Below are 15,064 nucleotides of genomic sequence, written 5' to 3'. Positions count from 1 at the left end.
TCATAACTCACTCGTTACTCAAGCACATGAGCTTCTCTTTGTCTCACCTCCTGAAATTCCCTCTCACACCCCCTGGGGATGCGGGCACCCAGATTAAGAACCCTGCCTTAGATTGTTGGGTATGCAGACATGCGGAGTCTAATATACACACATGCAAAGTTGATGCATGTAGGCAGAAACGCCTAGCAGATGGTCTCTGGGAAGAGTTTGACTCCAAGCTGCACAGGAAAAATCCTCCCACGCAGACTGCTGCTTCTCTTGGAGAATGAATTGCAGGACAGCGAGAGTCACTCAATGAGCGTTTTAATCTTGTTCCAAAGTATAGACGAAGGTATACAGAGTATCAGACAGCTCTGTCTTGAATACTCACAGTGCTATACAGACAATCAAAGTGCTTTGCCAACCGCCAACAACCAACAATGGAGATTCTGTCCCTCTCCCTTATATAGGTAGTCCTCTTGGAGTCATATGCCAGCCATGACTTGCACTATTGAAACCTGGCTAGTTTCATCCCCAGTGTATGTTGCATCAGCCTACCCATGATGTACAGCTCACCACTTGAACTATGGCGGGTTATAGACCGCCGCTTTGAGGCGGTCTGCCGCCGCCGTCATTTGCTCCGTAAGGGAGCCGTCGCAGTCACACCGCGCGGCTCCCTTGCGGAGCAAAAAAGAAGTTCCAAAATGGAGCTTCTTTCTGCGGCACCCTAATGACGTTGCAGGGCGCCGCTGGCACACTCGCAATGTCATTAGCACCGCGACACGTCTGGACGCTATGCCTCTGATACGTAAACATGGCAGCCCCCATGTGGAAGGGGCGCCGCCATGTTGTACGTATGGAATACGTACTAGGGTTAGGGGGGTGCGGAAGCACCGCCCCTTCCTAACCCTAATACGTATTCCATACGTATTTTTTGGCGGTTTGTAACCTGCCTTTATGAACTCAGTTCTTGTTGCCTCCGTTCTTGTAGTGGCCACATCCATGCCATTTTCTAGATCAGGTTGCTTTGTGTCCTGACGCCTTTGTCCTTCTGAATCTAAAGCTGATCTTCTTATGAGACCTGATAAGGTGCTAAATGCTGGAGTCATTTTGTTACCAGTCAGGCTTCCTAGGGCTTGGAAGCATAACTAGTTAAATTGTTTAACATGCTTTTGGTCACTTTTAGTCACTTTCAATCCCTTTTTTAATTTTCTAAACCAGTCAAATTGATTTTATGATATGACATCCTAGGCAGGGATGGGATATAAATATTTTAATAAATATTAGAGTCAAGATTGAAATCGCAAATGTCATTTCCAACACAGCATCTGAGTTTTAGACAAGATGTATTATTTATCCTAGTTTATTTCCTTTGTCTTTTAGATGAGACAAGCTGATAGGAATGTTATAACTGCTCTAACTCACAGACCATGGAGCTTTAGTCACTTTGGAGATGGGAAGCCTCGCTATGAATCCTTTTGGAAACACTATCTCATGATGGCATTGGATGTTGTTTTAGACTGGAGCATGCACAATTTTCTATGGCAATTATGTGGAGTTTCAGTTTTTCTGATACAGAAAAATTATGTTTCACAGTAAGTAGAAACCTTGACCTCAGATAATACAACTTTCAAAGGGTTGGGAGAAGAGTGTAGCCATACCTCAGAGTGGGTCTTTACAGAGATACCAAAACAGTGTATTTCAATCATAGGATTTATACTGAGCTATTGTAAAAAGTATGTGGCTGTTTTACTCAAGGATGTGTTTAAATACCTTTTCATGTTTATAAGTACTATAAATGTTTCATTGTTCCTCTAATATCCTCTAAGTCAGTGCTAGTCAAAAGTGTGGCCCATGGACCAATGCTGATCCCTGAGGCATCAGCTGCCAGTCCCTCAAGTTTCTAGGAGAGAAACAATGTGCCCAATTATAGTGCCAGTGCCTGGCATTCTGAGGGAAAGGACAAGTTTTTTACCTGTAACTGTAGTTCTTAAAGCGGTCATCAGTGAACTCACACACTTGGGTTTTCTGAGCCTTCATTAGTGCTTCGGGTTACTTTGGAGGTATGCTGTTTAAATGATGCATGCATCCTAAGAATCCAGAGGCCAGGCCAAAGCCACACTCCAGGCCTTAGGACTAGAGTGTGGCGTTGGAATGGCTTCCGGACTCTTAGGACGCATGCATAATTTAAACAGCATACCTCCAAAGTGACCCGAAGCAGCTTTATTTTGGCCTGCCTGTATGGGGCCTTTGTGTTTTATTTTAGTCACAATGTAGTCATCTTCTCACATCATTTTTTCTTGTCTCCTTTAGGGAGTATGTGCAACAGTGGTCATCTAAAGGAATTCAAGTTGTTGCTTGGACAGTGAACACATTTGCTGAAAAAATTTACTATGAAAACGTTCTCCAATGCAGCTATATCACTGATAGCTTAGTAGAGGACTGTGACCCTCACTATTAGTTCTGGCCTTACTGGATCCTTCTGTGTTTGCTTTATTAGGCAGACTGAAGTTCAAAAGCACTGGAACATCTAGGATTCATATGATCAAAGATGCACTGAAATTCTTGAGATGGAATTATTACATCAGATTGCATCAGATTGTGTCCTTCCATCATGGATTAAGATTTTAACATTACAATAATTTCTAATCTTTAAAAAAAATGGAAAATCTTGAAAAGATATAGCTGTAAGGCCTAAAGAACCCCCCCCCCCCAATATATATTGAGTTATAGACTTGGGACAATATGTGTGCTGGATCTTCAGGGGATTTACACTTAGCCCAGAAAAGCAGCTTGAAAACAGCTTGATACTTGGCTTTCACAAATCACTGATGTAACTTGAAACACATTAATTAGTTGGTGCTTAGTAAAGGAACAGTAAGGAAGGGGGACACTTTATACTCCTGTAAGACAGAAACAGCTACAACCAGATTGTATCTTCTCCCACCTTGATGAGGCTGCAGTTGTCAAGGAAAACAAAACTATACTACTATGCAATGAGAAACAGCACAAAACCCAAGGTTTGTGATACAGATCTAGCACATTTTGAAACAGCATGCAAAGGGGTCTTGCAGGACCTTTGAGACTAACTGAAAGGCAGAAATTGATAGTAGACTTGAGCCTACATGAGGAAAAAAAAGCTCATGCTACCAACTTCTTTCAGTTAGTCTCAAAGGTGCTGCAAGATCTCTTTGCGTATCGATTTTCCAGACTCACACAGCTATGTCTTTGAATTTTTAACTAGGTTTGTAAAGACTGTATTGTACCCAGGTTTGTGCCTTTTACCTTGCATAAAGGGCATTATGATATGTGCAGTTCCACTTGATTTCAAAGAAGCCACTCCTCTGGATGTGCAGGTCTGTGATTCAGGGTGACCTAAAGCTTATTGTGGAGTGCATACAAACCATACCTTACCGTTTCCCACATTGTTTGTCTATATGATTTATAGCCACGCGCAATGGAGTGTCCTGCCCTGCAAGAAAGTGTTGAGTGGGGCATGTTTCAATATACTGTCATAAAGGACACCCTTCAGGAGATGTTGGTGTTAATGTTGGTTTCAAAGCATATTATGGTGAGTGTACATCCAGTTTCTTGTAATTTCCATCAGGGTCATTATGCATTAAAATACCACAATGGTCTCGGTGGAACAGAATTATTAGTCAGATCAGACAATCTCATCCACTGATAAAGATATGATATGTTCTAATTAACATCTTGAGATGGAGGAGCATTTCAATGCTGGTCTCTCATTAAGTGTCATAAATAAGCTTTATTTTGAACTTTTACATGAATAAGGAACTGGGCACAGAGAAAGTAACTGGCTTCTGCATTGCTCAGTTTTTGTTGTTTACAAGACATGTGGGTACTTTGGGAACAGAGGATGGGCCAGCTGGCAACCAAAAATGCTACTACTGTTGTACAGAAAAATAAAAGCATCCTCATCAGCTGATTTAAAGTATGCAGCTGCAAAGTCAGAGTTGCCACATTTGTTTTGTGCATGATGTGATTGTTACTCATTATCCTTTCCCCCGCCCACAACTGAATAGCAATCAAGAAATACATAATCAGACCTACATTTCTTATAAATTGCTGTTTAATTTTAAAAAAATCTCACTAGAACAGCAAAAATAAAGCAAGTCAGGTAGATTGTAACAAACATTTGCAGAGCAAGCCTTGGCAATTCTCAAAAGGGAAGTTACAATAATCCACAATAAGAATTCTGTTGAAAATGTGTCTTTATCTCACCTACAAATCAAGCACTTTAGGAAAAGTAATTTTTGGTTTGGTGATGAGCTTCATCCTGTCATCAGTCTGTATTTTCAAAAATAAAGCAAAACTGCGTCAAGTTAAAGTGCCATTTTTGATTCAAAAAAGGTTGGGTTATTTTTCCATTTAATGTCTGAAGTTGTATAGATCCTGTTAGTGCAAATACCAAAGTTCTGGATCAGAAGAGCTGCTTTTTTGCATCTTGCATCATGTGCTTTCTTCACCATCCATTTCCCATTCAGCCTCTTGCCTGGCTCTCAAAGCTAAAGCTAAAGTTTCCGAAATCCCAACATTTCTGGCTGACTGGCCATCTTCTCTAACCCCTGTAGCCAAAAGAAAGGCATGCTAAAGCAGTGGTATGATCATATTAAATACAAAACACTCCTAATCAGATTATGGACCGAGGAGGCGTTCTTTAATGTAAAGTGGCTGCATTTATGCTTCTGTCCTTGGTGATACACAGCCCCCTTGATTCACCTGCCACAACCCATACATATATTTGGACACCTGAGGATGAGAAGTAATCTATGGAGCCTTACTGCATGAGAAGAGAAAGGCAAAATATAACAGGCCATCTCCATCTCTTTGTAGCACTTCCTTCCTATCCTGAAAGATGTGGTAATAAAAGCATGCCTTTTGTTATGCTGGAAAAAAAACAGTTTGACAAAAGGCACACTTTTATAACCATCTCCTTTGAGAAAAGAGTGGAGGTACTTCGACAGCATGAAGAGAGGTATGGAGGAAGCCACTATTATGCAATAATGGTCCAGATCATGAAACTGCATGAAAAAGCTTACATGCAGCAAGAGCTACAGTTACTCATCCACATAAATGTGGAGCCAAGCAGAATCCTTCATCACTGCAGATTAGACTACAAGACAAATCCCCACAACCCTTTTCTATGCACTATATCTGTGGTTTTTGGGTTACCTCCTCCAAGTCCTTTGTATTCATAGATCTCAAGGCCAAAGTTATATTATTCATGCATGCTTAACCCATCATTTACATTAAAAAACAGAGTTTGGGACTCTGAGCTGGTTTCATGCTGAACATTTCATCATTTACTGTTTGTCCTCAGAGGTGTTTGTCAATTCTGCTGCTATTATTTAAAGATGAATACTTGAGTCTAGAGTTTCAGCTCCCTAAGAGAGTGTAATGTGTCTTGAACAAGGTGGCTTTGGACCTTACTCTAGTTAGAATCCAATGTTTGCAGACAGGGTTTGGTCCATGCATTTGGCCCTGCTTATGCCTCTATGAAGAATTAGAAGTAGGTTTTCCAATTTTGATACCTGCCAAAGTATGCCTAGTTTGTTGCTTACCATGAGCGAAGCTGGTCATTTCAGATGTTCTGGCAGGCTAAAAGGGAAAGAGGTGTAACAATAATTTAACATGCATACTTAAACACACACACACACACACAAATCAGGGATTTCTTAGTTTGACACATTTAAAACAAGCATGCTTTAGAATCTTTCATTTCCCCATGTTATCTAACCAGCCAGGAAACAGGTCAGTCTCTCTGCTTCTATTTTGTGCCAAATCAATTACAGAACGCATCTTAGTAACTTCTCACACCCCTTTTGGTATCTGAACAAACTAAAGCAAAACTCTCATTTGAAGTGGTGAACAGAACAACTGCTGCTGACTGGTGTTTTAATGAAAGGACTGACAGATTTGGGTGAGGTATAAACAGCTGCCAGATAGGTTTTAATGCCCACATATGTATTACTGCTTACCAGGGGGGCTACCAAAGTCTCCCAAAATGAGGTTTTCTTGACAAGAACTATCATTTCTTTCTGTATTACCATTATGCAAAAAGAAGATCATAGGAGAACTCCAGAATATGACCCCCATCCCAAGGAACTATCATTACACAACTTCTAAACTCTACCCTGACAACTTCCCTCTCTTTTATGCTACCTAAACAGGTGACACAGGTTTGGAAGGCTGCAAAGAAATGCACATGTTTCACAATACAGTAACTGAACACAAGTGACCCAAAGTGTGTGCAATCTTACCACAGCATAGTCTCTTTCTGTTGTTCTTGGAGAGCTCTCAATAGCGTTGGGCAATGGAAAACGCATTTGGTGGGCAGGCAGCTGGTGAGCAGATGAGTGTCTCTGGAAGAAAAAAAATGCCAAGATCAGGTTTACCTGGAATACTTAACTGGGTGTGAATGACTAGACACATAGTGTCCATTTTTGATCACACTTTGGACCTTGGTATTGTCTAAACTAACAAGTAGCACTTTGCCAAGGTTTCAGGAGTCCCCTAGCCCTACTTGGGAAAGCCAAGGACTAGATTTTCTGTAGGCAGAGCAAATGCCACTGAGGCATAGCCCTTTATTTTCTTCAGTTCAAGAATAATACTGTTGGGAGGTGCACATGTCTCGGGTCATGTTCCTTTTCCCCTGGGAATCTGACTTAGTGTCCTGAAAGGACATAAATATCTCCAGATATGAGATAGGAAGACCCTAAAATGCAGTGGGGGGGATGCACGCTATGCTAACAGAGGCACTCTTGGGGTCTTACAAGTTACAGGGTCAGTAGACAAGGATGAGATGCTATACCTAGTATGCTTAAAGAGTGGGGCAAAGGAAGACCTCTGTGAATTTGCAAAAGGCACTGAAGTTACAAACAGAACTGCCCAATTCTACCTACTGCTCTTTCCATCACTGTAAACAGTGTCGCAAGAAAGATAACGGGGGACTCAGTTTGTGGGAAATTCTTCCATCCTACATTAAGTTTTCTATGGCCTGTTACAGACAGCCAAAATAAAGCTGCTTCGAGTCACAGGCGAGGTATGGTGTTTAACTGGTGCATGTGTCTAAGAGTCCAGAAACCTGCACCAAAGCCACGGCTTTGGTGTGACTTCTGGACTCTTAGGATGCACGCATCATTGAAACACCATACCTCCACTGTGACTCGAAGCAGCTTTATTTTGGCTGTCTGTAACAGGCCTATATTTACCAGCCCCTTTATATGTTCCGTAGTATATATACATCAAGGAATAAAGGTGATTATCATGTTCTAGGCTAAGAGGCTAGCAAGAGATGCTGCCAAGATTTATCAAAGCCTAGCTGTAGGTAAATCAGGACCCTACACCACTCCCTGCTGTGTGCTGGATCAAGCCAACCGCTGCTTATATGAATTGGGTAACCTGAATCGAGACTGCAGGGCTGTGAATTTAGTCCTAGTCCCCAAATCATACAAATATAAGAAGAGCAATCTTGGATCAGATAAATGGCCTATCTAGCTCAACATACTGTTTCTACAGTGGCCAACAAGAAGGACCAGAGTGTAATAGCAATCTCTTCCCTGTGTTTTCCCATATCATAACACAAACTATGCTGATACTGCGGACCCATCAAGCCACCCAGGACCTGCAGACTGACCTACACTACATGCATGGTAACCACTGCAAATACAAGCATGTCTTATGGTATGGTATGGTATGGTATGGTATGAAAATTGTTTTTTTTAAAGACTTATTTACAATGTAGGTTGCTATTTGGCACTATGTAGGTTCCCGAGTCCACCATCTCCATCGTCTGGCAACACTAAGGAACAACAATTATACTGCCTTCTGTACTTATACAAATGCAGAACTGGCTAATTATTAAAATGGCTATAATCTGGGCCCCTTCAAGCAGAACTCACTGGAGTTTCCTGGCCCAGGAGCAGGTAGCTGGATCTGGACACTCCTTTAATTCCTTATCTGACATCAGTTTTGAGCACTGTGGGGAAATGACGCATTCTCAAATCCAGCCATCCATCATATTTTGGAATGCTGCCACTGTGTAGCCCTGCAAACCCCCCAGGATGCACTGAAAAAAGAGGGATCTGACCAGAATCCACTTTCCTCAAACTCCCTTCAAATCTAGACTTGGCCATGAAAATGATCTACTTTTATACAGTGATTAGAAAAAAGCCCATAGCCAGGCTGGGCAGGGATGATGTGAGCTGTAGTCCTGAACCTTTGGAGGGTATTAGCTTGGTTGCTACAAAAAATACATTATTTCGATTGTAGGAAGGAAAATTTCTCCATTACTAACTGAAAAAGTATAGGCCTCACTTTCCAAGCCACGTGGTTTTCCAAATGCATGCATATGCACTCTGTATTGTATAGGGTGGGGGAAAGCCCTCTCTTGCCCCCTTTTATAATGAACAAAGCAACATTTCAAAAGCCTGTATTCCTGGAACTAACCTCTGGCTGCTCCCCCAGATCAGGGAGTTTAGATGCTTGTAGAGCATGCAACTTCTTCAACAGAAACATTTTATCTTTGCCTTCCTGCAAATCAAGAAACATCTGAATATTACAGGATGCAGAGAAGGAAAATATTCTAAATTTATACTTTGCATGGCATTGCTTTTCTCCTTCCTTACAAAATGGACCACGTTCAGGTCAAACCGGATATAACGATAAATGTACTTCTTAAACATTTAAGTGTACTTAAAAATGTGCCACTACTCTGAAGGAAATGCAGCTGCATTGCTCCAGTCCACAAACATATTGTCATTCACTCCAAAAAATCACCTTCAAAGGAAAATAACAGCTTAAGGAGGGAGCAGACTAGAGCAACTCTGATTCTATGATTCTGTGAACTCTCCTCCTCTAATCCAGTTCATCCCCCAAGTTCTCAGTGGGAACAGATACTTGTTGAGGTTTTGAAACTAGCCTGAGGACTGCAAGTGGTCCATCCTCAGAGCAGTCAAATAATTATATGGCTGCCATAAATTTCAATGCATTTTGAATTAGACAGGAGAATGGACATCACAGGGCCATGTGGATAAGGAAGGAGGTTGGGGAGGGATGGAGAAAGACAGAGAGGGGGCAGACATAAAGAGAGATAAGCTTTATAGCAAGTACATTTCTATACCGCTTATCAGTGCACTTAAGCGCTCGCTAAGCAGTTTACAAAGTGTAAACTAATTGCCCCCAACAAGCTGGTGTGGGCAGAGCCGGTGTGGCAGGCTGCACGATGGGAGTTAGCGTTTCTGCCTTCCCTCCAACACGTGCGCAACAAACTTTCTTGAGTCAGTGTATGCTGCAACAATGGTGCCTTTATTGGCAACACTTAACAAAACAAGGTCTAACCGACCAACAACTCAGTCCCAAACAAACAGAATAAACTCTTCCAACTTCTCAAGCTGGGGGATTAGGTCTCAGAGACCTTTGGGTCCAGGCTGGAGTCGGTGGCTCTTCCGCCAGAATGCTTCTCCAGGGGCTCCCGTTCCGCTTTCTCCCAGTCCTGGGGTTCGGGGCCCTGCTCCCACCAACCGCCTTTACTATCCCACCACTCGCTCACCAATCCTTTCGCGTCCTTCTTCCGCCAGTTCCTCTCCTCTGGATAAGGGAAGTCCCCCTCTTCCCTGGGGTCTCTCATGCGGGCCCGGAGGTCTCGGACTCAGCTTAGTCTGTAGGGACACCGGTCTCCCAACCCGCTGAGGGCTATGGGTTATCCTAGCTGTCCCTAACTCGACCACTTCTCCGCGCCCACTTCTTCCGCGCCTGCTCCCTCTTCCCGCGCACATCTGCTCCTGCCTCTTTATACCTCCCAGCTGCTCCACCTCTCCCCCTTCTGGCTCCGCCCCTGGGCTCATTCTCCTTAATTCCTCCACCTGAACGCTCCTTCCTCCCCCAACTCTCTCCTCATTCACCTCTACCTTGCTACAGCTGGGTACTCATTTTAGCGACCTCCTCAGAAGGATGCAAGCCTGAGTTGAGCTTGAGCCCCTGGGCTGGTATTGAACTCACAACCTTATGGTTTGTGAGTGAGTGGCTGCAGTACAGGCATTTAAGCACTGCGCCACCAGGACTCTGTGCCAGAGGACGGACACCTGAATTAAAAAGTCCAGTGGCCTGTGATTAGGAGCTGCTCTCTTTCTGTAGAAGCAGAATGACAAATTAAGATTGTATGAAGATCAGCAAAACAAATGAAGAATCTTAGAATTATACAAGCACGGTCAGGGCAAACCCTGTCTTCCAGAATACAAAAAGAACAAATCACGGCCCTCATTCATATCTGATGCACAGACTCCGGGGTAGCAGCCCTTAAACAACTTACTTACATTGACAATCTGTTCTTGCAGTAGTTTAACCATTATTTTCCGTCCATCTATAATTTGCCAGTAGAGGTATGTGATAATCCTAAAACAGAGTTGAGAAATTAAAGACAGCTTTTTATTTATGTCTCATCTTCTTATTAACTGCTTAATTTTGTTAAAAGATTAGGTTTTATTTTAATAATATTTTCTCTACCTGAATCTGAACAGGTTCAATGCAGGCAAGAAACGGAACTTCCTATCTTTATATCAGAGTTTGGAAAGTTATTTCGGATTAGTTCAGAGATCCAAGAAAGTAGAAGTCTCCTTCTTTGGATGTTTTTAAACAGAGGCTGAATGGGCATCTGTCAGGGATGCACTGATTATGTGTTCCTGCATAAGAAAGGGTTGGACTGGATGGCCCTTGAGTTCTCTCTCAGCTATTCTATGATTTTGTAAGACTGTAAAATGTGGTCGGCACAAAGAATAAATGCATGTGTTGTGGATTGTTCCTTTAGTATTCCTAGAATGACTGTTCTCGATAACTATCAACAACTCATTACTCAGGTGGATAACATTCTGCTTCACCCTCTTCTGCCAGCTCTGCAGCAATTGAAGTGAATTCTTTGCCTTCTAAAGAGACCACTACCTCCTCCACCACCAGAACTAAGGACCACATGGAGCATCTCTTGCCACTGGTCTGTTTCCCAGGCAGCACATGTGGTTTGAGGCCCCACCAAGGGACATACAGCCACTGAGATGTTTCCTGGTGGCTCAGAAGGCACACCAAGCCTCCCCTCGACTACTAAACTAGGCTTACTGTAGTCAACTATGCCAAGCCTATTCCATGCAGACATGCAAGGCATCCTATCGACGGCCTCATCCAGACAACTAACCCTACTCTACATAAAGCCTCCTCTGGGCCACCTTGCATGGCTTCCTACAACCATGCGAAGCAAGACTCTTCCAGCTAAGCAAATCATACTTCTCACATCATGTTTGTTTCAGTTTAGAAAGCTGAAAGAGGGACATTACAACCCCATTTTTTTAAAAGCTGTTTTTAACTTGAAAAAAACATTTTTTTGTCTGTCACTAACATATAATATTTTCCTTCCTTCCTATCTTTCCTTCTTTCATTGATGGTAACAGCTCTGTTCACTTATGAAGACTGCCATGAAGGGAATCAGAGCATAACTTAATTATTTATTCATTACATGTATAATTCATGTTTCTTGCAATGAAAGACTGCACATATAACACTTCCTCACTCTACACTACAACTTCATAAGGCAGCTCAGGCTGAAAGAGAATGGCTAAATCCATCCATCCAGTCTCATATGTGCCTGTTATTATTGTTATAGTTGTTTGCCTTCAAATTGTTTCCAACTTATGGCGACCCTAAGGTGAACCTATCATGGGTTTTTCTTGGCAAGATTTGTTCAGAGGAGGTTTGCCATTGTTATGTGCCAGTCCTATACCCTAGCCACCATTCCACACTGGCTTAAGACATTTCCATACAAACACTTACAGTACTATGATGGAGAGGATGAAGAAGAAGTGCACACTTTCAATTAAATTGCGATAAATCCAAACAACCCAAATAGAGCCTGGATAACTGGAGAGTAATGCCACCCAGCCAGAAATGGCCTCGAAGATAGTTTTGAGGCCTCGGAAAGGACCACATGTTTCAGAAGGCTTCAGCCTGGGAAAAGAAGGAAAAATGTGTTTTTTAATATATATATAATGTTTTTATTATTAATAATGATAGTCATGGTACAATATTATAATTGCTTCATTCTAAATCAGAGATGGTGAACATGTGGCCCTTCAGATATTGCTAGACTAAAACTCGCATTATTCACCATAAATGCTTCCATGAGTGGGTTGATAAAAAGAAGATCTGCACGGATACAAAGGAGCTGTTTCATATAAATGGTCCACCTCACACACTACTGACTGGCAGCCTCTCATCAAACTCTCTGCCTCAAATTAGAATCATAGAATCATAGATTATACACTAGTAGTTATAAATTACTATCCTCAGGCATGGTGGAGGACCCTTTCCTCTAGTATTCAGAATCCTGAAGTTAGATTCAGCCAGCAAAGTGTCTTGGACCACCCTTGCCCAGGACCCCTGGCCTTGGCTACTCCACTTCTTTGCCATCTCCTTCAGCTGTCCTCTTTCTGCTAAAGTACAGTGATAGGAAGAAAAGAGTAGCAGCCTTCCTATGGGCTTTCCACCTGAACTGTGGTGCAGATTGGGCCTTGGGGAGAAGGCATGTGAAAGGACACCAACAGCAAGGAAGAAGTGTGGCGCCTTGGGAAGGAGGAACCCTTCCCTTGAGCATCTTGCCCAACAGCTCCGCAAACAGTGGAGCTAAAATAATGAGTACGGCATTAAAGTCACCTGGGCAAAGCAAATTGATTTTTGTACCTCCAGACAGTGATTGCTATGACAGCAAGAACACCTGCAAAGGAGGGGAAAAACAGCAAGAAGACAAAGATGGTGTTCATCTGGGAAGCTCTCCAAGCTTTGCGAGGCGGCTGACAGTTCATCATCAGGCTGACCTTTCAGAACAAAAGAGGAAAATGACAGACATTTCAGGATGCACAATGTGAACTCCACAGGCACTCTGTTGAATCAGATGTGACTTAGGCCGGTTACAGACTGGCGTTTTAGTGCGTGACGAGCACGCACTAGGGTTACAAAAGGGCGGTGCTTCTGCACCGCCCTAACCCTAGTGCATGCTCATCATACACTAAGCGGCGGCGGCCCTTCCATATGGCCACTGCCGTGAGGACGTGACGGCCGCGCCGCCTCTAGACGGGGCGGCACGGACGTGACGTCCTCAATCCGCGGCAGGGCGCCTAGGGCGCCCTTTCCGTGGACCAGGAAGGAGCTCCGTTTCGGAGCTCCTTCCTGGTCCATGGTGCCACTTTGCTTCGCTGGGCGGCTGCGCCCAGCGAAGCAAGGGAGAAAGGGGCCAAGCGGCCCCTTTTTCCCCTCCCCGCTGCCGCGGGGTGTCCTTGGGGCTTGAAGCCCCAAGGACACCCCTTTTCAGGCTGCGGGGAAGCGGCGTTTTGCTTCTTCCCCACAGCCTGCAAAGCGGCGGATCGGGGCCTCAGCGGCTGCCGGTGTAGCCACTGAAGCCCCGATCCTCCGGGGAAAGGGGCGGGTCCAGATCGCCCCAAATGGGTGGTCTATAACCCGCCTTAGTCTCCCTGTACCACCATGCAAAACCTTGCACCCTCCAGATATGCTGATCTACATCAGCAATGGCCATGCCAGCTGAAACAGTGGGAGTTACAGTTGAGGACACCAGGATGGGGAAGGGTTTGTGTGGGATACTTCTACCCTTCTACCTTTCTCCAGGAAAGGACAGGTGACTATTAGTTTACAGGTGTAAACATGAACCCATTTACCAGGGAATAAAGTCTCATGGATATTAGGGAGATTTCTTTCTAGGTAAACATCTACAGAACTGGGAAAGATTGGACTATTTCATTAAACAAACAAATTTCTACTGAGTCCTAAGAATTTACCTAGAACTGTAAGTGCCTTAACACAGAGAAGCACAGAACTTAAACTTGGCAAGAGGCCTTAGGGAAATATAGCATACCTTTTTCACACAAAATATAACGAAAAATGATATCATCTGAATGGCTGGGAGCAAAGGTGAGTAGAAAATGCCAATCCTGCAGGAAAGAAAAGGGCAGGAAGACCTGATACCAGTTTCTATTTGTACAATATTAGTTATAAGTAGAAAATAAAGACAAAGAGAGCTGTTATTTTAAAACCTTCTGGAATACAGTTCAGAGCTTGTACTACTGCTTTTAAAAAGGAATCAGTCACAGTTATATTTCCAAGGCCCTTCAAAGAACTTTATTACCAACATAGCTGCAATCTTTTTAAAAAGTAACTATTTTTATCACAATTTCCAAAAGTAATGTCCAGTTACTTTTTTAAAAATAAATTATTCAGGTTGTTGGCCTGTGGCCTCTTCCTAGTCCCCTTGCCTCACATTTTGACCACAGCAGAGCCCAAGTCAACACTTGAACACAGCCATATTCTTCCTTCACCATTTAATTGAACTACATGCCTGCAATTTTAAAAGGAACTAGGCAAAATTAGTAACATTAAAAGAAGGAGTGCTTGTCCCTCACTGAATTACATTATACTGCACCAGTAAAGGAATTATGTAATTAGAAGTAACTACCTGCATCCAAGCTCTAGGAGTGATTTAAAAGTGCTTTTGGAGATCACAGAGATGTTCTGACAAAGGCTTTCTGAACAGTATTATTTTAACTCACCACGTTAAAGTCTGAGCGTAGATCAAATCCAAAACATTTCGCGCAATATCAAATTCTGGCACGCCAAGTTTTTTACAGCATTTAGTCCCAATGATTCTAAAAGTGGCATGGAATAAATTTGAATTGCAAAGGATATAGTTGTGTACTTTACAGTGACCTAATGCAACCCTATCACAAGGTTTTCTGGGGCTGAATGTGTGTGATTCACCCAAGGCCACTCAGTGGGTTTCTATGGCTGAGCAGGGATTTGAACACTGGTCTCCAGGGTTGTAGTCCAACTCTCAAACCACCACACCCCATTGGTTCTAACCAGGATGTTACTATTTATTTAATTTAGATCCCATCTTTCTCACAAAATAGAACTCAAGGCAGCTCCCAATCCAAGTTAACACAAAGAACCATACATCCAGGGTCTATTATTATTATTATTATTATTATTATTATTATTATTATTATTATTATTA

The 15,064-nt window shown here is 42.9% G+C and overlaps 2 protein-coding genes across 3 annotated transcripts in view; one reads left to right on the top strand and one right to left on the bottom strand.

Annotated features, from left to right (window-relative positions):
• Positions 1-4,324, top strand: part of GDE1 (glycerophosphodiester phosphodiesterase 1) — a 31,895-nt gene extending 27,571 nt beyond the window's left edge. Inside the window, exons 5-6 of the mRNA XM_042437970.1 lie at positions 1,363-1,574; positions 2,293-4,324. Coding sequence (XP_042293904.1) covers positions 1,363-1,574; positions 2,293-2,440 — 360 coding nt within the window. The 3' untranslated portion in view covers positions 2,441-4,324. The remainder of the gene's footprint in view (positions 1-1,362; positions 1,575-2,292) is intronic.
• Positions 4,325-4,409: 85 nt separating this feature from the next.
• Positions 4,410-15,064, bottom strand: part of TMC5 (transmembrane channel like 5) — a 37,980-nt gene continuing 27,325 nt past the window's right edge. For both annotated transcript variants that reach the window (XM_042437969.1, XM_042437968.1), the window contains 9 exons: positions 14,601-14,696; positions 13,910-13,985; positions 12,724-12,857; positions 11,818-11,991; positions 10,317-10,395; positions 8,452-8,535; positions 6,264-6,365; positions 5,565-5,601; positions 4,410-4,568 (listed from right to left, as the gene is read on the bottom strand). In XM_042437969.1, coding sequence (XP_042293903.1) covers positions 4,453-4,568; positions 5,565-5,601; positions 6,264-6,365; positions 8,452-8,535; positions 10,317-10,395; positions 11,818-11,991; positions 12,724-12,857; positions 13,910-13,985; positions 14,601-14,696 — 898 coding nt within the window. In that variant the 3' untranslated portion in view covers positions 4,410-4,452. The remainder of the gene's footprint in view (positions 4,569-5,564; positions 5,602-6,263; positions 6,366-8,451; positions 8,536-10,316; positions 10,396-11,817; positions 11,992-12,723; positions 12,858-13,909; positions 13,986-14,600; positions 14,697-15,064) is intronic.

This window comes from Sceloporus undulatus, chromosome 8, assembly GCF_019175285.1.
Source record: "Sceloporus undulatus isolate JIND9_A2432 ecotype Alabama chromosome 8, SceUnd_v1.1, whole genome shotgun sequence".
Lineage (NCBI taxonomy): Eukaryota > Metazoa > Chordata > Lepidosauria > Squamata > Phrynosomatidae > Sceloporus > Sceloporus undulatus.
This window is presented reverse-complemented; position numbering and strand designations above follow the sequence as displayed.